Source organism: Notamacropus eugenii, chromosome 4, assembly GCF_028372415.1.
Source record: "Notamacropus eugenii isolate mMacEug1 chromosome 4, mMacEug1.pri_v2, whole genome shotgun sequence".
NCBI lineage: Eukaryota > Metazoa > Chordata > Mammalia > Diprotodontia > Macropodidae > Notamacropus > Notamacropus eugenii.
In genome coordinates, this window is record NC_092875.1 from 474510911 (window position 1) to 474533424 (window position 22514).

A 22514-nucleotide genomic window follows, 5' to 3' on the forward strand; every position below is an offset into this window, starting at 1 on the left:
CTTCTATAGTTCACAATTAATGGGAATGGGAAGAGAAACAAGGCTTTAAAACACCTTCCCTACTTTTCCAATGAAGTAGCATTCCCTTACGGTCAGCGTTTCAAATACTGAACTTTCTGAATATCAAACCCAGTCTCATCTTGTGTAACACCAATTTGTGCATGGTACTTTAACGTGCTGCACTGCATGAGTCATACCATATGCCAGTTTCTGCTGCACGATACAGGCTAAGGTTTTCAGATTCACAGCATAAGAGATAGGAAAGAATTTTAAGAGGTCATCTCATCTTGCTCTCTGCTTATTGAGAAGTGAATGTTGAGAACAATCTAGAACACATATTCATTGCTCTCTACAGATGATTCCAGAGTGATTCTAATCTCGTGGTTATTCACATGGGAAATCCAGACTGTCCTGTCTATCCAAACTCTCAAGCCCACTGCCTCTTGTTTAATCCTGTGAGAAGGTAATGAGATAGCATCCTTCCTAAAATATCTCTTTAAAAATCTGCTGTAAATATTTTAAAATAGTCCCAAAGAAACTTTCCATGTTCTCTTTTTCTAGGTTAAATAATGGGAACTCTTTTCCTCTACTCTCAGTTTACCATCCTCTTATTAGCTCTTAGCACTTCTCTCTGAAAACTCCTCTACTTACTTTTTTAATAAAGCGTGAAGCCAAAACAAATCCAAAAACAATGAGTAAAATTACATTATTAGCATGATTAGCATTCAAGAATGATAACATATTTAACTATAATTAGGGTATCACTGTCCTACGTCATACCTAGTTAGTTTTAACCCTGGATCCTGGGAATCCAAAGGGGCAAATGAGGTTAAGGGCTGATAGCACCAGGTGAAAAGCCACCAACACTTTAGTGAACACAAAGACTGTGTTATTAGCAGTGGCAAATTTGAAACCTATCATCTCCTGATCAATGAAGACTTGTTTTCTCATTGCCCATTCCCTTTTCCTACAAATGGACAATTAGATCTACTGAGTCACTAGGACTCCTGTCCAAGGGTTCATATTTAATAAGGTTTAGAAACATCATTTGGATTGAGGCTGTTGCTTTGGAGAGAGAAGGGTAGGATTTCAATTAAGATATGGGCATGGTTTAGATTAAGACATGTTGAGTTTCAAATGTCAACAGACATGAACTAGGTCTAAACTACGAGTTGTAGTCTATGTGGAAATTAAAATATTTTGTAGAGGGTTGATTTACCTGTCAAAAGTAGGTCAAATACATAGGATTAGTACCTTATCTCATTCTCTCTAGATGAGCTCTAAACCAAAGGTCACGCAAAGGAACCCTCAAGTTTCTAAATAGTAAGAGTTAAGATTATTGGGAGGAAGATATTCTGAGATTTTTCAGATTTATAGTCTCATGCTGATGAGATTTTCAGCACTGAAAAAGAATAAAGTAAAATGTTCAAATGACTGGTGGTGTTTCTACCTTATCTGGTATAATTTCAAACATTCTTTCTTAGTAGCCACAACAGACAAAATTCTGCTTAGAAGTGCATAGTTAATGTGTGAATTGTAAAATTTTCCTTCATACTTAGTTATCTGCCTTTATGAACTACCATAAATGTTTTCATATTATTCCATCATCTAGACTGATACTAATTCTGTAAAACTAGGAACTATACACTAAAACAATGAGGTCCTACTGAGGGGCCGAACATATTCAGTTAAATCTTCCAGAAACCATGTTACTTCACAGTGGTTTAAACAGCCAGAAAATTCAATATTTCTTCTTGTTCTTTTTCTCTTTTTTGTATTTTACTATGCTTATATAAAGTCATTCTGACATTCCTTTTTTTGTAGGGCAACCTTGCTAGAGTAAAGCAACCAGTTAAAATTTAAGTCCTTTGGTTTTAGATTTATTGGTGAAAGAAAAAAGATCTGAAAACATCACCTTTATAATAAGATTTATGAAACCATTTTTCATGATGGATTTTGTGTTTAAGACTTAATTTTTTGTCATATTAATTCAGTAACATAATGACAATGCAAATCAAGGTACTTACCCATAGGAGAAAATACGGGTTGCTTTCCACCTACTCATTAAGGCTGCAAAAAGTCCCATAACCAAAGCAGAACAATCAAAGAGCATGTGGAACCCATCCGATATCAGGCCGAGGCTATTGGTAAGCACGCCATAGAACAATTCCACAAAGGTAAAAACCTAAACACAACAATTTGGAGTACGTTAGTAAAATATCAGCTTTTATGTAATGTCCTTAGAATAACGCAAGAAGCACTTTCAGACTAGTTATACAACCCTTACTTTATGATACTGTCCACAATGATCTAACTTTGCTCCTTTAAATGTAAGGCCACATATTACAGTGGAAAGTAGAAGTGGACTTGAAATGAGGTACAAGTATCACCTGGGACACTTTAGCTGGGTGACTTTGGGCACCTTTTTTTTAGGATTTAGTTTCTTTATCTGCAAAATACAGATGGATACCAATACCTTATATCTTACATAGCTGCTATTAGGTCTGATTGGGATATTACAGTATGTAAGGATAGGAACTAGAGTGGTGATTTCATTGGTATGTGGGACTCCCAGATGAGGAAACTCCTTCTGGTAATGTAGACTGGCACCTTTTCTGCAACTTAGACTAGAGAGTTAATTTCACTTGTCCATGGTCACACAGCCAACATGTCAGAAGCAGGACTTGAACTTAGTTCTTCCTTCTTGGGTTCTTGGGTTCGCTATTTACTAGGCTTTAACTCTTAAACTGCAAAGCCCAAATGTCTCTCAAACAAAAGCTCATCCCTTAAAAAGTCTACCAGTGCTGCTGCATGGCTGTGAAACATGCAACACTACCACGGAACGGCTGAGTATGAACAGACTCAACATTTAACACATAAGTAACTGAAGAACTGGAGTCAAGGATGTTAAGCAGGAAAGAAACGACTGAAAAAGAAGCAGAATTCTTCAAACGGTGAGGAGGCGGATCAACGCCGTGCTCCACGGGCATCTTCATCTCATCAGAGAAAGTGAGATCAGGACCTCTGAAAGTTGGGCAGACCCCCATGCTCAACTTATGGAAGGACATGGATGAGAACTGCACAGGAGAAGGAAGCCAGAATTGGTTTTGAGCCCCTTCTAAATCAATGTGCTCACAGAGCCATTGGAGTGTTGATATTAAACCACTCTCATGTCATAATTAACATTTACATAATTCACTATTCAGAAAGACAAAGATCTAACTCAAAAGGAGTTTGAACTATATTTCGAAAGGAAATGATCCTAAGTGCATGTGTTATTTATGTATATTTTATATGAGCACCTAGCACGTGCAAAGCACAAAGTTGGGTACTACGGAACATTAATCCTGTCACTTAGAATGTATGGACCTTGATAATTTAATAAGCACAGAGAATTAGGACTGGACCTTTGGTTCTGGTGGTACAGGGAACTCCCAGATGAGAAAATGTCCTTTATCAATGCTAATTCAACATTTCTGATGAAATCATCAAACTACACGACACCAGTAAAAGGGTCTCCAAGCAACGCAAGAAGAGGCGACTCCCAGAGTGAATGCTGAGCCTTTAAGCATTCTGGCTCCTTATTACTAGCACTGACCCAACAGCATCTCTGGATGTACATGCTAATAAAATGGCATTAAAAACATTAAATGAATCAAACTACCTCCTACTGTCCCACTAATCTGAAGAAGTGAGAGTTTGCCGAACTTGTGAGGGCACAATACTAAGATGTTGAATCAAATGAGATAATATAATGCACTCTGCAGTCTTGCAGTGCTATGAAAATTTCAATTATTCTCAATAATAGCATAGTGATGCATAATTCAGACTTTATTTGACAAAGAAAAGAGTACATAAAAAGGTGTAGGAGAAATAAATTTTGTTTATAATACTCATTTGAATGACAGTTGCTTTGTTACAGAGAATGCTGAGACCCTAACCAAAGTTTTCTGGCTTTCTATTTTACTTGGCTTCAAGTGCTTTTTAGTTGTGATATCCAATGATTCTATATCACTTAGAATCAGGCTAATGAAGTGCAAGGAAAAGGCAGGTCATGCACAGCTATGTACGTAATAATTTGGAATTTTTACATATATCAATCTGTAATTAACAATCCAAATAGGAATCTGTAAAAAGCCCGGAAGAATGTCCCTACAACTGGGCTGAATAAATCCCTGTTCTCTTGGTTATAGTCTTTCACCTGCTTACCAAAACTTTTTTTTTTTAAGTGAAAATACAATTGTCTAAGTATATAAAAAAGCTGCTCTGCTAGAAATGTCCAGCTTGGGCTAAATATGTACTGAATTCTTATATCAAGTTTTAATGTACAATCTCTATTTTTTTCTTCACATGCCTAAATGTATTAAAACTGGTAACGTGGAAATTAAGTAAGAACTCATTAAAAGCTGCTAATATGAAAAGACTAATAAGCTTTAAATTCTATCATTCTACTTAAAAAACTTACCAGATTCAGGCACAAGAAGTAAAAGATGTGTCTAGAATCACTCTCCTCAAGTATCTGTTTCAGTGATTCTTTAATAAACCTAGGGACTGACTGAGAGCTATGCTGTAAAGCGTCACCCATGAAGTTATAGAGAGGAGTTCCTTCAGGAGAATAGCCAACAAGAGTACCCTTCTGTCCTCTCTTCGAGGGAGAAGCTAGGATGTTAGCAGCTACAGAAGAAAAGGAAAACACAAAACAGCTCAGAATCATGGATTTTCTGTTTTGTTATAAACAAATTTTTATTGAAGTCTTTTGTTTTCTTTAGTCAAACTTTGCTCCAGTAAAATTTTTAAAAGGCTTACAAAAGCCAAATGCTAGCATTAAATAGAAGGACTTAAAACTTTAAAAATTCAGTATAAAATAATCTGATTACTGATCAATAAAAGGGAACTACAAAGCAAAACACTATTATATACAATGCACATAACGGTGCTTTCAAGAGCCAAAACAAAATTAATCCTCCATAGTAGTTCTTAATTTTGATTTATCTCATACATTTAATTGGCACTATCATTCTTCCCTAGTTTTCTTAATTACAAATTAACCTTTCTCATCTTAAACAAGTAGAAAATGAAGGAATAAAACAAGATGCTCACACAAAATGAAGAACATGGCGCTCACTACCACTCCTCCAGAAAGAACATGCTCAGTGCTCTCCTGATGTGCTGGTTTATTCATAGCTCGAAGTTGGTCTGTTATTGGATGTGTCCAAAAATTTCCAAAAAGCAGAGCACTAATACAAATGAGAAAAGATCCATAGCGGGCACTCTTGGAGACTTCCATTTTGGCTGAACAGATGGAATCCACATAGAAATCCAGGACCACAACAAAAAGGATAACTGTTGTGAAAGGCATGATGAGAGAAGACCAAGATTCCACTTTACTCTAGAAAAAAGAAAGATATTTCACTAGTGAGGGACATATTATGGAGATATTTTTTAATGTGCTAATGCTTCTTTGGGGTATAAAACTAATATCCTTTGCTCCAAGAAGGAAGGCAAAGATGTTTGAACGTGAATGACAAAATGAACTGCACTTGCACATTTCTCCCCAACAACACATTATCTATCTTGTTTTTTTCCCCCCAAATTCAGGATTTAAATACACTCAACTCTCTGGGTCAGAGGAGTATGATAAATATTTGATTCTCAATGCATTTTCTAGAAGATGGTTTCAAGTCCTATTTATAGAAAAGAATCAGAATCCTATCTCTAAAAGGTATATGAAAATGTGAAAAGATAAAATCATTAAGAATTTGATCATTATGGAAATAGAGAAGAAAATGATGAAAACAGATGAGAATATATGTAAAGTCCTTTGTAAGTCTATATATACGAGCATTCTTGATTTCAGGGAAAAGCAAAGGCTTAAGCTACTTGCACATGACTAAAACAGATTTATGAGCAACCCAGTCTTTCGCTTGCTGCTCAAACTTTGGTGTGCTGTTACCTCCGTTGTCACAGAAAGGATGACGACCCATGGGCAGAGCAGAAGCACAGAAACAAGATGGGACAAGGCGTGAAGTCTCTTGGCTCCACCCACATCCAGAGAGAGCTTTCTGGAAGCCGTGTGGAAACCGACTTTACAGCACAAAGCCAACACCAGCAATAACACTCCACCCTGTCAACAAAATGATAAGATTCTGAAGAGAAGTACACAGGATATAATGCTTACAAATAAAAAATTAGACTGGAAGGAAAAGCCAAACTGCTTTTGCAAACTCTGATACTATCCCAAATGTATTGCTTAGAAGAAAATGCTCTGAGATCCATTTTCAATGAGAAGACTGTCCTTATTTATAAAATTATCATAGCATTATAATAAGAGTTCCATTATGGAAAATCCAAGTGGAATTATGTTTTCATATATAGAATTAGGAACATTAATCTTGTTAATAACATAACAGCAATTTATCATCTTCAAACTTGATACATAAACAAAAAAAAGTCTAATCAAACAGAGAACTGTTCAAGACTATTTAACTCACTTCTGTAACTGCCAAATGGCTGCAGCCTCAGAGAAGGTATTTAGGAAAAGAAAAAGAGAAACGACAGTACAAAGTTCCTAAATCTGTTACTATTAAGAAACCCATTTAAGCAGCATCAAATGACTTTTAAAAGGCAGGCTGTATTCTAGATACTGACAATGACAGACATACATACTCATTTCATATTCATCATAATCTTAAAAAACAATTCCAGTTTTAGGTATAAGGAAAATGACCTACCTTGTGGTCTGCGACACCTAAGAAAGCGATGGCCGTGTAAAGCATGTGTGTCAGAGCGCTGTCATGACGTCCTTCAGCTGAGGAACGCAGGTTAAAGAAGGCACAAGGTATCTTCAGTCTCTGTATTTGCTCATTACTAGCTGGAGCTCTAAGTCTTTTGTTAGCTGATGTGGATGTGAAACAGAGAAGACATCTTGGTCCTTTTCTCCAACTACTCTACCAGGGATGAAGTCTTCTCTCCAACATTTAGACTCAGAAAGGTCTCGAAATGTCAAAGATATGGAGGTAACAGCATCTGAGAAATCAGGGCAATCACCACTACAGGCCATGTCTTTTGACTCCAAGGCTAGTCCACAAAAGCAAACAAGTCTGTTGTGGACTTGTGGTATGGACAGCTCAGGCACATTATGGGTTAAAAATGGTTTGGTTTTTTTTTTTGGTCTTATTTTGTTTTGAAATTTCCATCCCTCTAGCATTGTTACTAAGGGGAAAACAACCAAGTTGCAAATAAACTGCAGAAGCCCCTCACAGGACAGATGTCATATCACAGCTGATTGATGGATTAATCCAGAAGTATTGATTGGCTCCATTTCTGAGTTGTGATGGCTAATGCCTTCTTAAAGTAGCCTTCTACTGCTGTGTGGAAACCTGATTGGATTTAGCTCTACTGTAGCTAAAACCACCAGTTCAAGTGGTCTACCAGCCTCAGCCTCAGTCTCCCCAGTAGCAGAGATTATAACCACATTCTAGATAAATTTAGTTTGAAGAATCTTCTCTTTAATAGTAGATAAAACTCATTAATGCAAATTTTACTACTAAATTTTCTTAAGATCTTCTAACATTTACCAATATGGCAATTCATTCTATGAGATGACATGTAGCTGTGGGTTCAAATTTAACCAAAGAATGAATAAACTCGAGTTCCTATAATATATACGTAAAGTATGTCCTAGATATTTTGGAGGATGTAAGTATAAAACATCATCCCTACTATCAAATCATGGGATCATACATTTAGAGATGGAACCCTCTAACAACTTCACAGTTGAAGAAACAGAGGCCCAAAGAGGTTAAGTTACTTGCCCAAGGTGAGAGAGGTACCAAGTGACGAGGAGGCCCCAGGTACTAAGGGAAACTGTACAGTGAGATGGCAGGAACTGAACCCAGGTTTTCTCACTCCAAATTCAGCACTCTCTCTACTGCACCACATTACTGATTGCCACTTTCTACCCCCCAGGGAATTACTTTGTACATTGTTTTTACATATCTGCATACACTTTGTATCCTTCCTGATGGAAGGCAAACTTCTTCAGGGAAAGAACTGTAGCTTTTGTGTTTGTTGCTTATGTCAGTTCTCACAGTATCCTGGGATAAAACAGGCACTTAACAAGCTTGCCAAATTGAAGACATGCTACTTCGAAGCCTAATTTAAGAGGGTCTAATGTTCTATTTCTGGTTAGCTGTAGATTTATTAGATTAGTTGAGATCAAATGCCATTCTTCTATAGAATTTCCTATTTCAACTCCCCCCAATTTCAGAATATTTAGTTATTATGAAAGGTTCTATGATCCTGGAAAGTTATTTATTTTAAAATAAATCTATTAGTTTTATGAAACAACTTTCAATATTGAGCAATTTTATTGTTTCATTTGTGAATCTGACAAATGTTAATGATATCTTACTTTTCCTTTACCACTGGCATTCTATTATGACAGTACTAAAAATATATAGACTTGACTTTTATAAAAGGATACGGTGTTCAGCAATTTTAGCCATAAGATCATCATTATCAAAAAACAACAAACAGATCACAGCAATGATGAAAAAAGCAGCTCCTCTTGTCTGAAAATAAATAAGATTATCTTGTTAGAAGGTTCTCCAAAGGTTACCATGTTAAACGTTAAAAGTATTCTTGCAAAAAAAATTAAAATTCGTATCCATAAATAAAATGAGTACATTATGACCTTTAGGTCATTTTAGTTACATTTTACTACTAAGCAAGGAAGGAGGCAGTTAATGAAAATGAAATAAAGAAGATATAACTGAAAATTTTAAATAACGACAAGAGAGTAGAAACATTGTTTCTCATCACCAAGCCTGGATCAAAGAAACATGTAGCTCATTCAGTTGCAAATTCAATTCTGACCATCTATCAGGAAGTGAAATAGTTACAAGTACTTGTAATCTGGTCCCTTACTCCAGAACCTTACTTAAGCCCTGTTCCAGACTCCTTTGGCAAGGATGTGCCCTTGGTAAAGATACTCACGCAAGACAAAGCAAGATACATTAATTAAGTGCTTAGTATGTACTAGGCACTGTGCTTAGTGTTAGTGATACAAATACAAGCAAAAAGAGTCCTTGCCCTCAATGAACTTACATTCTAAAGAGGGAAGACAATACAAAAAGGGGGAGAAATACAAAGTTCACAAGTCCAAAGCAGAGTCAGGAAAGAAATGAAGGTTGGTTGGCCTCGGCCCCTACTCAAAATGGAGTTCCTGGGAGGCATTTACCAATGGAGAAAGGGGAGGGACATTTCAGCGTTAAGAAGTCTGCAGAGGTGGATGGATAGTGCTGCAGTGAGATGGCATCTGGGGCATGGAGGCAAAGCACAGAAAGTCAGAAGCAGAGCCATGAAATGTCAGGCTTCCAAAGTACAAGCCTAAGAACTGGTACTGTCTGAGAATCAGCTGAGTTAATTATCAATGGACATTTCTTGAATGTCTAAAGTTTGCCAAGTGCTTTATGTGCATTATCTCCTTGGAGCCTTATAACAATGGATATTACCTTTATTTTATAGCTAATGAAACTGAACCTCAGAGAGCCGAAGTGATTGGTCCAAGATCACAAAGCCAGGAAGTGTTGGAGGCAGATTAGAAGCTGATTCTTCCCGACTCCAACTCAAACCTATACCAAGGCGTTCTACAGCTAAGGTCAGAGATCAGCTACTAAGTCATGATTACTCTAGAAACTGGATTTTAACAAAAATAGAGAATGGATTAATCTAGTAAATCTGATTAGAGTTACCATATATCCATAATACAAGTTAAATTTTACCAAATGTGTAATGCTCACATCAATGTAAATAAACAGACTGATACGAAGATCACTGCATCCTGCACACCAATATCCACTGCAGAGGACGAAGATAGAGAAATTCTATGGAGAGTTCAACAAGACTTTCCATCAAAGCTGTCTATCATAACATAAAATCGGGCACACACGTTGTTCAGTGACCTCTTGGATGCTGATGCCAAGCAAAGTATTAAATAGGAAGAAGTGTATTCACCTAAGGGCACTGTCAGAAAAGATGTCCTTTGTAAAGTCCAAACAAAACTTCGAGTCTTGATTAATGGTGACATTTTCCAAATGCTCATTTGTGGATGACAGTGTGCTAATTTCCACTGAGTCCCAGAATATCTAAAATCCTCCTCAGTGAAATATCAAGTGTGATGGAGTCATAACTGCCTACAATAAAAAACAAAGTTGACAAGTGCCTATTGCCCACAATCTCTGATGCAGCCAAATATGCAGCTCATTGCATTAGCTCATCAATATGATTCTCTCTAGCCAAAGACGGATAATGATGTGGACTCAGAATTGGGGAGGAAGCCACAGGGCTGAATTGCATTTGGGAAACTGCATCATGGTTTCAATGAACCCCAATAGCAGCTACAAATACAGCTAAACTCTTAACAGTAATGTTAATTGGCAATTCATCTTGATATTTTTTCCCCTCTCCACTCCCCATCTCCCGGCTGCCCTTTTTTTTTTTTAGCATCACCAACTTGGTAAAATAAACTGAATAGTAGGAACTGAAGTAAATATATGCTATATGTATTTTTTCATTTTTACCTTTTCTTCTAATTGGATATTTGATTTTTGTTTTAACAAATTACAGTGACTAAAAAGTGACAGGTGATTCCTCCTATACCAGCGAAACAGCGGTTTTTTCTCTATAGTCAATTCTGTTATTTTAATGTCATTATATGGTGTTTGCTATGTCTCAAGATCATACCTCAAGATTTTTAGAAGGGGGAAATTACTGAATGATAAGGAGAAAAAAACCCTAAGACAGTATTATTTCAACAAATCTGTGATTTTACTAATGAGAGTATTCCCTTCACCAGAGCAGACCACAACTCATTCACATCTTCTCAATCTCTAATTTTGGTCTATATTCTCTCACAGATCCTACACTGATGATTCACCTGATTTGCTAAAAGGCCTTCCTCTGGGTCTTTTTATATTTCATGGTTAAGAATGCACAACACTTGGGTTGTCAGGCTTTGCTTTTGCCACATAAGCAACAGCTCATCTCCTTTTCAATCATATATTTCATTGATGATATACTTATGCCACTTTCTGCATGTAAATCATCACTGGAAATGGATCGCAACCCATGTCCATTATGCATCTTCCCACTGCCCCTTGAACCTGTGATTTATTTTCTAAAGTCTGCTATTGATATCAACTGAACGTGTGTTTAAAACCTTGGATTTTTGCATTAGAAAGGAGTTTTAAAAGCACTGTACAATTTCTAAAATTTAATCTACATTGTGCTTTTCTTCCTATTCAATTCTGAGACCAATTCTTCATCTACTTTCAAGGCCTGTACCAAGTATAGGCAAGTCTGGGGAGCAGGCATTTTGTAACCATTTAGTTTTTCCTGTATGGACTGTTAGGCTGAGTTTTTGAATAATCGTGGACTTCAGTGAGGAAGTCCTGTAATGCTCTGGAGTTTGATGTAGTCAGCACTGTATTATCTGCCAAGAGAAGACTTGAAAGGCTAGAGGAAAGAGTTATTCTATTTGGATCTTCCATAGGACATCCTCCATGACAGTGACAAGCACCTTTGGCAAAGTATATATTTATTTTCCTGTTTTAAGCCTCATCTAAGGTTAATAATCAGAGGATTTTTAATTGATGCTCTCTCTACAGTTACATTCAGGAAAGAATCTTGTTTTGATTTAACAATTGTATGACATATTCAGCTGTCACTAAAACGATGATGGTTAGAAAATCAGTAACTATTGACTGACACTTCCTGCTTTCTTGTTTCTATAAAATTTTCAAGAAAATAAGTTAAACACGTATTGAGAATATACTTGATGAAAATATGAGAGTAGGACTAGGAAAAATTTCACAGTACAGCAGAATATCTCCAGCACAAGTGGCTGAAAAATGTGGAGGAAAAAAATATCTCAGTACATTTAATTTGTAAAACAAGCACTTGATTCAGGAAAACAAAATGCAACCTTAAGGGATGTCTCTCATGAAAATGTTAAGATCATACAAGGTTCCTTCACAGATGCAACTCAATTAAGATAAATTTGTTCAATGATCCTCTGATAATCACCGGGAGCATGATATGGAAACATCAGACAGGTATTTGCCACTGTTATCGAGGCTACCCAGTACACAACCCAACAGAAGTGTGACTCTCCTAGTTGACAGATAACATGCCAATAGCATGAAGTTCAGAAAATTACAGCTAAATGAGATCTACCAGAACTCAAGAGTTTGATCTAACAATTCACACAGCAAAAAACGAATGAAGAATATCTACTGATATGTAATTGCATATCTATAATATGCAAATGGACAGAGAGTTCATTGACTCAGTCCATCAGTATGCATACCTTGCACAGGCATTTCAGAGGGACAACGAATTAGGTCCAGAATCGGCCGTGGGCTAATTTGGGAAACCATTTAATGATGTTAAGCTTCTCTCTGAAGCGAAATCCCTACCTCTAAACACTGATATTCTTCCAGTGATGCAAGACTGCTGTAAAACATGAAATGCCACAACAGTCATGTACTGAAAAGTTCTGGTAACTCAAAAGTATAATCAAGAGGTACACGGCAGCATAAAAGGGTTACTGCACATCACCAAAGATGACTTCTATACAAAAAGTGACGTGGCTGACCAAAGCAAGAGGGTAACACAAATTGATAATGATGACCATACCCCTTGTGAGTATATAGATCTTTATATGCAGCATTTTATCTTCACAACAATCCTGTGAAACAGGCACTAGAAGTGTTTCTATCCACATCCGACAAATGAGGAGACTGAAGCTCAAAGGGCTTCAATGACAACTCATAGTCAGATGACTGGTGGCAGAGTGGGGATTTGAACTCATTTCAAATCTAGTGCTCCTTCCACTGTAATGAGTAGATTTTCAACAACATGGCTTTATTTAGAAAAAAAAAATTAATATTTTTTTGTTATTCTGAACATGAAGAACACTAAACATACAAAGAGAAAAGGAGGATTGTACATGAAACCATGAACCTCCATTACTCACAACTCATTTTCTTCTGTAATAAGATAGTAAATTGAACATGTAAGTTTCAAAACTATCCCAACAATATTGCTTTATTGTTGTCTTCAATATTAAATCAAATTCTTTATAGATAAGAGATACAACTTTCAACACTGATGGACCCAGAGGGAGCCCGAAGCACACTGGGTGATTTTCTCCTGGAAGACTGAACAGAGTACCCGAGAACAAGTAAGAAGAGATGGTCTGCAATCTGTACTACTGGAGGGAATATCTACACTGATGAGATTATCCATTGGAATAATGAGAAAATATGATGTGGCTGAAAATCATGAAATATGATCATAACTATTAAAAACAAAAAAGTAACCCAAGGATCGAAGAAAAGCTACAAGGTTGGTGTAAGCTGACTATAGCATCTGATGAGCTGTGAGCAAGAAGAGGCAAAAAGGACTCTACCAAGGACAGGATCAGAAAGGCAGATGAACGGAACAAGCCAACAGACTTAGTAATACATCAGGAAGCCCTGAGATGCTAAAAGGAAAAGAGAAAGCCCCCAGATTACTGGCAGATTGTAATTTGACAGGCTGAGGCGTAACAGTGGAATTACTCATACCAATGAAACGATGACAATTTTTAAAATATGAAAATCTAAGGGGATAATGTTAATGATATACAAATTACTTCATAAATAATTTAATTTTTCTTATGACTTAGAAGGTATTTTAGAATCTCTTCAGTGTTTCAGGGTCATAATTCTGAACGATGACAATATCATACTGCTGGAGCTGGGAAGTCTGTCAAATGGGGAGAGTATTTATTTTGATAAACATGTTCAAATAACAGACTGCTAGAGAGCAGAGAGCTGCTTATATAAACTGGTTTTGTTCCACAAATTAAACCTATCAAGTATTTTTCAAATATGAATTATGATTGGAAATGGAGGGATGCCCAACAATTGGGGAACAGCTGAACAGATGATGATATATGAATGTGATGGAATAACACTGTGCTGTAAGAAATGATAAGGGGGCTGGTTTCAAAAACACCTGGAAAGACCTATATGAACTGATGTGACCTCCACAGCGACAGCAGTACTGTAAAGATGATCCGTGAAGGACTCAGTTACTCTGATCAGTGCTATGATACACTGTGATCCCAAGGACTCACGACATAGACAGAGAACTGGCTAAGACCGCAGACTGAAGCAGAGCTGCTTTCACTTCTTCCACTTCTCCTGCCCTTTTGGGGGGGGAAGCGGGGCGGAGGGAGCGGGGAAGCAGAAAGACACGGCACAACTCTGCGTGTGTAACAGGGAGCATAATTCTTGCTTTCTCAATGAGTGGGGGAGGAGCAGAGGGAGAGAATATGGAACTGGGAGATGAAAATAAAACGAAAACTTTGAGAGATCTGTATTAAAGTATAACATATCGGTTATTTACTTAAACCAGCGGCAGGCTACCTGAAGCCTTGAGGCCACTTGTGGCCTTCCACATCCTTAAGTGCAGTCTTTTGATGGAATCCAAATTTTAAAAGACCAAAGATTCATGGAGGATCTACAAGGCCACAAGTGGCCTCAAGGCTGCAGGCTCCCCACCTCGGATTAGACCATTAACACATTTGCTGTAGCTTTTCTAGATGGCGAAGAGATAACTGCAGTTGCTATTTTACTCTTGAATGACAAAATTTACATTTATCATTTCAGTTTTGCTGGAAAAAAATACCTTTGCTGGTCCTCCTCCAGAACTAGTGAATAAAACATTTAGTAGCGAGATGACAACAATATCGCCGTGTTCAAAGAGCAGCAAAGTCCTATAAAATCCAAAGTGAACAGCAATTCAAATGGCTTTCCTATGCTACTTTTCCATATACATAAATTGAGGTAGACTAAGAAAAGGAGTCAGGTAATCTTCTCTGGCTTTCATAAAATAGTAAGAAAAAGGAATATTTCAAAACTAAAAATCAATTAATTAGTATACAGATTCCTAACTGCTCTCCATAAATCATGGAATTTGTGCTGAAAGGTATTTTAATGACTATGACCAAATACTTCAGGGTAACTAATCAGACTTTTATCTGAGAACAAGAAGCTGTATAAAGAAGTTGCTACATTACTTCATAAAACACTGATTTAAATGTTTAAAAAATTTCCCTTATGAACTTAACATCTACAAATATGCATGGTCAAATAAACAAATAGGAATAAAATCCTAAATAAAACTTTGAACTCTAAATGATTTACATTTAGATAAGAGGAAAAAGTACTAATTTAATGAAACAGCAATAGTCCTTTCATTTTGTATACTCTTTCTGATCTTTTTTGTGAGTTAGGAATCTTTGTTGCTGTTACCTTAAAAAACAAAACAAAGCAAAACCAAACCTTAACTTTCAGCCAACTTTCTGATAATCTGGATGTCTCTGAGAAAGTAAAGGAGCTGAGAAATGAAAAAGATGTAGGATTGAGCCTGATTTTTTTCCCTTTACTTCACTCCCCCATCAAGTAAGGTTTATATCTGAAAACAGCTAGAAAAGCCCTTGAAAATGAGAGAATAATTTCACTCCATGTAAACTGAAGACTGTGGATCTTCTTAATTCACTGGCTTGCAACTAGATCTAAAACATGTGCCAATTTTAAAAAAAGGTATCTGCATGTTAAAACTTTAATGTATTCTATAACTGCTTTGTGAAATTATTAAATGGATAATTGCTAACTATAATCAATAAAAATCCTTAAAATCAGAGATTTCTTTTTTTTCCCTTAAAGCAGAGATACAGCAGGGGTTCTTAAAGCATTTTGTGACTGCTTAGACTAATCTAACCAGTAAACTGTCAATGATGACAGATTAAGAATGGAGCAGTGCTTTCAATATAAAGTATTAATCCATCAAGTATGCATGCATGCCTGAACTCACTGCAACGAAAGTATTAAGATTTTTAAAAATATAAAACTACACTTCTGTATCAATGCTTGACATAAAATGAGTTAAATAAAACCGATATACCAAACCAGATATTAATCAATGCTGCTTCACATAATAAACTTGTAAAAAAATCTATACTTACCTTAATGGTCCACAAAGAGTGAGACCAAAAAACCATAAAAGCGCAATGATGCACCCAGCAACAGCATGTTTAAATATTTTGATCCACTGCAAAAAGTGAAAATTAAAATTTTTCAGTTATAGAAACCATTAAGATAACACTATAGCCTTATATTAAAAATAGGAAGATAATGAAAAATTTTAAATGGGCAAAATATAACACTCTCAAAATAAAAAAATTAGGATCATCTGTTTAGCACATTTTAGAGCTGGGAAAAAACAGCCTTCTGTATATCTCGTTTTCATAATTTTTGGTTAGAGCTTCAAGTATTCTTTCACATACTTATAAATTTTGAATGGTTAAAACTTCCATAACGTTCAAACGTTGGTATGGCAGTCCTTAATACTACCTGACAGCTTTTTTCTTTTGTATTTCATTACTACGTGCTAGTATAATTTTACCCAAAGAAGGGGAGGGAGAGGAGCAGGGAGGCTACAGATGAAGAGAGAGGAAGGGGAGAAAAAAATTGCGCTAATGGTCTTAAATGCATGTCAAACTATAATATGCTGGAAATATCTTCTGTGCTAGACTGCAGAAAGTACCTATCAATTCGAACAGAATTTAGAGCTTGCTCAACAAGAATCTGACCTGAAGTCAAGAAAACTTGAGTTCAAACCAGTCTCAGATAACAGTTGTGTGACCTGGGGCAAATCTCTTAACATCTGTTTGCCTGAGGTTCCTCATTAGTAAAACAGGATAACCCAACAGCAGCAAGCTCCCAGGGCTGGGGTGAGGTTCAAATGAGATAATGACGGTAAAGTGCTTAGTACAGGGCGGGTCAGCTAGGATCATTACTAGCTCTTACAATTTGTGTTTTATTGAAGTCCACAAGCACTCAGGGAGAGGCAACAGGAAATACCAGACTCAACCTGAGGCACCAACGCTGGGTCCTGGTAATGGGCACAGACATGAATTAGCATCTTTGTTGTGCACCCCAGTTCTAGGTTACAGATTCTGGGTGAAGGGAGAAGACTATCCAAGGAAGCAGCATTCCCTGGCAGGGAGGTCCTGGACTATGTGTATGGTGGAAAGAAGTTCAGAAGTTGCCAGCAGTAGCAAGCAGCAGCAGCGCGGCTCAGACCTTCAGAACAAAGTAGGGTCTTACTTGCAGCGTCTAGCCCAGCCTGCATAGTGATAACCAGAGCAGAAATCCCAGACCAAAAGGGAGCCTAAAATTCTGCCACTCTGAGCCAAGAGCTTGCCAGTTGTCTGAGAGCGGCGGAGTCCAGAAACAGTTTACTCTTGGTCAGACCCAAACCCCGGTCAGGAACTTACAAAGCTAATTAAATCAAATATACACATGCATGCCCAAATATGTGCACATGTATGCATACACACAGAGACTCTGGAAACCTCCCTGAACTCCCCTTGAATTTCCCCACCTGGCCTTTCATACTCAGATTTGCAGACAGGCTCCCCCTGAATCGTGCCACTTCACCTGGCCTTTCATACTCAGGTTTGTAGCCAGGTCCTCCTGAATCTTTCATATTCAAATCTGTTTCCCTAGGCCTGCCTGGCCTTCCATTGTCAGTTACCTCTGGATTGCCCCACCTACATCCCACTCAAGGCCATCACTAGTTACCCCAATCTCCTCAAGACCCTCCCTAAACCCCTCCTCCCATCACCCTAGACTACCAGACCACTCCCAGATCCCTCCTACAGTCTTTTCTGTATTTAAGTCCCATCTTGCCTCCATGAAGGTGCTCAGATTCAATCCAGCTCAGACTCTGTCTAGCTGAGATTCCATCCAGCCCACTTGTGAATACAAGCGTTACAAATGCTTAGGCTCCTTAAGAGTCGACCCAGTACGGTGAATCTTTAATAAACTGTTTTTCTTTGGCTTTAAGAAGGCTTGTGTTGAGTATTTCGAGCAGGAACCGGCATGTCGGTATTTTGAGGTCCCCAGCGCCCCTCAACCTCATCAGACACAGAAAAATCCTGGAAACTGATCAACTACAATTCCTGAACACTCATGATGAAACATATCTGAGAGAGTTCAGATTAAGATGTGCTTTTACTTGACTATATAGGTTTGTAACAGGTTTTGTTTTTCTTGACAGGAGGGAGAGAAGGATGATCTTCATTTGAAAATTTAAAAAGAAAAAACATAGGCCAGTCTGGTTAAGTTCTCTGCTCTAAGTTATATAGGTGGTAGAAGAACCAGGATTTAAAACGAGATTTTTTTTTTTAACCCCAAATCAAATGTTTTTTTCCTCTACTAGAACAATGCAATGAACAAGAATAGGTTAAAGACATTCTAAGATGGGCTCCAAAATGTCAAATGTATATATCTTAAATTTATAAATGCTGCAACTGAAAAAGAACAAATCAGTTTGCACATCTTATCGAAACTTTTACACTTTGTACATTTTTATATATCCCATTTCTTATTTTTTTCCAGCACCTTTATCCTTGAAATCTTTATCTTGACACAACAGAATTAACGTGTTCTTGACCTGAATGACAGCAACAATTACGCTGTACTTGACTTCATTATGGAAGATTGGGGAAACTAAAAACAATGATAATCATCAGGTTTAAATATTCTCTACATATTAACTACATTCAGTTTAACTTCCAGTACGTCTTAAGGTTTACTGAATTAATTTATTTTGTTTTGTATCAATACATGTTTAGTTTCATTTATTCAGAAAATTTCGTCAGTCAAAATTTTCTTGAGTCTAAAATCTTTTAGCTTTTTACTCAAATCATCTGGTATAGGAACTCTTAATAAATGAAGACAAATGATGGACATTTTTATCCTGACTTACCTGGCAGGGAGGCAAGACAAAAATGCTTCCCCAACACAGACAAGGCAACTCACCTGGTGTTTTGTAATCGTTTTTCCAGAGGAAAATGGCTTTTGAAACAAAACCATGAAAAATGCAGACCTATTGAAGCAAACATGAAACATTATCACAGCAGATGTGAAGGTATCAGGAAAACTGAGGACAGGTTTTAAACAACATTGCACAACATATGAACACTGGGCATAACTGCTCTTCAGACCAATCGTCATGGGGAGGAAGGTACACTGGTCCTAACGTTCATTACTGCTCAAGATATAGAAATCAGCTTATAACTTACTCAAGCTGCTAGTTTAATTATCTACTACTTTATAATCACACCTTGTACTCAAAAATAACAAGTGTAATTAAGATAATTTATGTATTATGGCCTGCATGTAACAGAACGGAAGAATGGACACACGCATCTGTTATTTAATAAATGCAGGGATGCACCAGCGTGTTATCTGAAAGTAATACACTGATTCATTTAAATTATAGAATTTGTGTAAAAAAAAAAAGCAATTATGTCATTTTATATTAAATATATGTAATTATACTAATCAGAATATTCCATATAAATAGTAAAACTAGTTTCCCGAAAAATGATAAAGCACAAAGATTTATATTTATTTTCTATGTATTGTCAATAACAATAAGAAACCTGGCATTTCAATTTAGGCCCCAAAAGGTCAATCATTTTGGCATGACCTCTAGCAAAATATCTTTCTGTTAAACAAAAAACAGCGTTTTGCTTCACTTTTTGCAGGGGAGAGGAAAGGGCTTCTCAACCTATAGGTATTAATTCAGGTGTAAGACTTTTGGAACTTTGCCAATGACTTTTCAAGAGGTATCCAATGGTTTTACAAACTGAATAATATAGTCTATTCTGAATTTCCTATCAGATTAAAACCTCGGAGAAAATTCTGAATACTCACCCAAGTTTTAATAGAAAGATGAATTGTACAATGTGAACCACTTTCAAGAGATCATAGGATTCAAAGAGTCCCAAAGCCTTTAGAAACTTAGTGAAACACAGCAATACAATGTATTTAGTGAATCTGAAAAAGAAAAAGGGATACCAAGTGTTAGTGTTACTAAAGCCACTCGCACAAACAGTTTAGAATAACAGATTCTGAGAACTCAATAAAAGAAACAGGCATCTTATCCACTGGTCAGAGCTGCAATGCAATCTTACAATTACGATGTATTTTAAGAAGTACCTTCTATGTCTCAGCATCTTTTGAAATATTTCAAAAACATTACATTTCAAAAGCAAATTTCCAAACTCCTTCCTGTTACAAAAAAGGGACCAGAGGCATCTTACTGACTGAACAGAACGGTAGGAACTGTTTTACTTTTGTCTCTGTATTCCAGTTGTCTAGCCAGGTACATCAAAGGCACTTACTAAAAACAACCGTTGATTTTGAGTGATCCAGAACACACAGATGGGAGCAAGTGAGTGAAAAGGGCCTTTCAGGCAGCCAGAACCGTCTATCAGGTTTTCAACCTCATAAGGAATCATAAGCTGCAAATCAGAAGGACGCAAAGGGGTTGATACAGGCAGGCAAACGGACAAACAGTCATCTGCAGGCATTTAGCAGAGGGTCAAAGAGCCCAACAAAGCCAAACTCTCCCTGAAGCTGACCCTTGCATTTACGACCCTTTATCACTAAGAACAAATTCAACTGCACTTAGTATATTTTAAAAAGTGGAAGCAAAGTATATGTGTATATATACACACTGTTTAGAAAGATTTCCTTCCAAAATGACTAAAATAAGTTCGGAAATTCATTCTACTATAGAGAGTTTCAAAGAACCAAGCTTTAGTACTATTACATTAAAGAACACTGGACTAACATAACTTTCATATCATGATATTTAATAAGTTAGGCCTCTGTCAGGGATATTCCCATAAAATACCTTGCCAACAGGTCCTAAAAATGAAAATCTGGGGACTATTATCAAAGGATAAATAATAAGATCCTGTTTACTGGGTAAACTGGGGCAGGAACACTTAGGTGTTATGGGTTAATCTGGGTCCAAGATCTACACACTGAGAACAGAGATCCAAGTTCACAGAGGCCCTCTGCTGGGAAGCCTTTCTTGAGGGTTGAATGGAAGAAGCACTTTGAACTACAGCAGGGAAGAAGGGAGGTGAAATGATTGAAAAGATCTTGATAACAGAATCTGTTTAAGAGGATGAGCCAAAGGGGATAGAGGTTAGGTGCTAACAATAACAGTGATTTCAAAGGATCAGGAGGACAAGGACGGAGTCTAAGGTAGAAGTAGATATGAGGCTTAGATTCAGAGGATTTCTTTTCAGAAGAGGTTTTAAAAAAAATTTTTTTATTAATCCTTTTTTTACATTGTTTCCCCTAGTATCTCCACTTCTTCCCCATCCCACACAACAAATAGTATTTCCTTGACTCTGAGGTGACAATAAGCACTTTCCTAGGTCATATTTGGGAAGTCAACATGATGTATTCTGAGAAATATGGAGCTAGAGGACTACAGAGCAGAAAGAGCCCAAGACTCCTGCCACCTAGAATGAAGAAACACGTTTTGGAAGGGTGAAATATGGCAGCAAAAAGAGCAAGGCTGCTAAAGACACTAGACAAAAAGAAGTCTAAGCCATACAGGCTATTGTCTTAACCACAAGTGGCCAGACAGCTACCAAAGGAAGCTCTTAAAAAAATCTTCTGGCACTTGCAGCCCACACATCCTGGGTGCAGAAGAGCAGGTCTGTGAGATATATGAGGGAAATCCCCCCAAAATGAGAAAGAATAAAACGAAGCTCACTATGAAAGAGCAGCACTTCTCTCAGAGGTGGGCTAGCCTGGCCTACAGCATGAAAGTCTCTCTCTCCTTCTCTGAGACAGGTACCAAGCAGGTCAGTAAGCGTGGCCACAAGAAGCAATACAGCTGTCAGTATGATGGCTCTGTCAGGGAAGTATGGGGGGCTGGGGAGGGGGGGGTAATGACCAAGATGGTCGGCCAAGGAGATATTTCTCTCAAGAAGTTTCTTGAGATACTTCTTGTGAATACAAGGAAACAGAAAAAATAGATATGATCCCAGAATATCAAAGGCCACGTAATGGGAGCTATAGGTCAGTGTACCCACATGATTAAGCTAATACAGAGAGAACAGCCACAGATGGTCTGGTTGTATGGCAGGGATGCCTGTTTTTCTTCTTTAAATAGAAGTCTGCTGATGCTTTTTGTTTACTCTTATATCACAGTAATACCTGAAAATGCCCCCTCTCTGTTTCCAGGGATCATTCTTGTTTAACAAAAGAAAAAATAAATGACACATAAACCATATCTGATAATATTTCACTCTGATAGTCTCCCATCTCTTCAATAAAGGGAGATGAGCAAGGAGGGATCTACTTTATGTCTTGTTCCTTGCTCTTTCTTTAATAGGCCTAGACCACTGTATAAATATCCTTTGGTTGTCATAGAAAGCCATGATGAAACCATAGGAAACTTTGTGACTTGCGTTACTGTTACTTTTCATATTTGTTACTGCAATTTTCCATTTCTTCTCCAACTGCCTTAGAGCTTTGGGACCAGCTATAGGGCCCTAGGCAACTCATGGTGAGTTTGCC

General features: G+C 37.2%; 1 protein-coding gene and 1 long non-coding RNA gene across 3 annotated transcripts in view; one reads left to right on the forward strand and one right to left on the reverse strand.

Annotated features, from left to right (window-relative positions):
• The window catches only part of SLC30A5 (solute carrier family 30 member 5), a 53601-nt gene that overhangs the window by 15232 nt on the left and 15855 nt on the right, over positions 1-22514 (reverse strand). Inside the window, exons 2-11 of one of the 2 annotated variants that reach the window (XM_072606454.1) lie at positions 19842-19964; positions 18942-19008; positions 16079-16164; positions 14740-14827; positions 8486-8573; positions 6732-6808; positions 5954-6124; positions 5101-5389; positions 4466-4674; positions 2028-2185 (exon numbers count right to left, since the gene is read on the reverse strand). In XM_072606454.1, coding sequence (XP_072462555.1) covers positions 2028-2185; positions 4466-4674; positions 5101-5389; positions 5954-6124; positions 6732-6808; positions 8486-8573; positions 14740-14827; positions 16079-16164; positions 18942-19008; positions 19842-19964 — 1356 coding nt within the window. Of the gene's footprint in view, positions 1-2027; positions 2186-4465; positions 4675-5100; positions 5390-5953; positions 6125-6731; positions 6809-8485; positions 8574-14739; positions 14828-16078; positions 16165-18941; positions 19009-19841; positions 19965-22514 lie in introns of those variants that run through there. The other variant, XM_072606455.1, reaches the window with a different exon arrangement.
• LOC140502113 (uncharacterized) lies at positions 336-14740 on the forward strand. Its single transcript, XR_011966534.1, has 3 exons — positions 336-463; positions 9529-9661; positions 13149-14740. It is a non-coding gene; the product is annotated as an uncharacterized lncRNA (long non-coding RNA).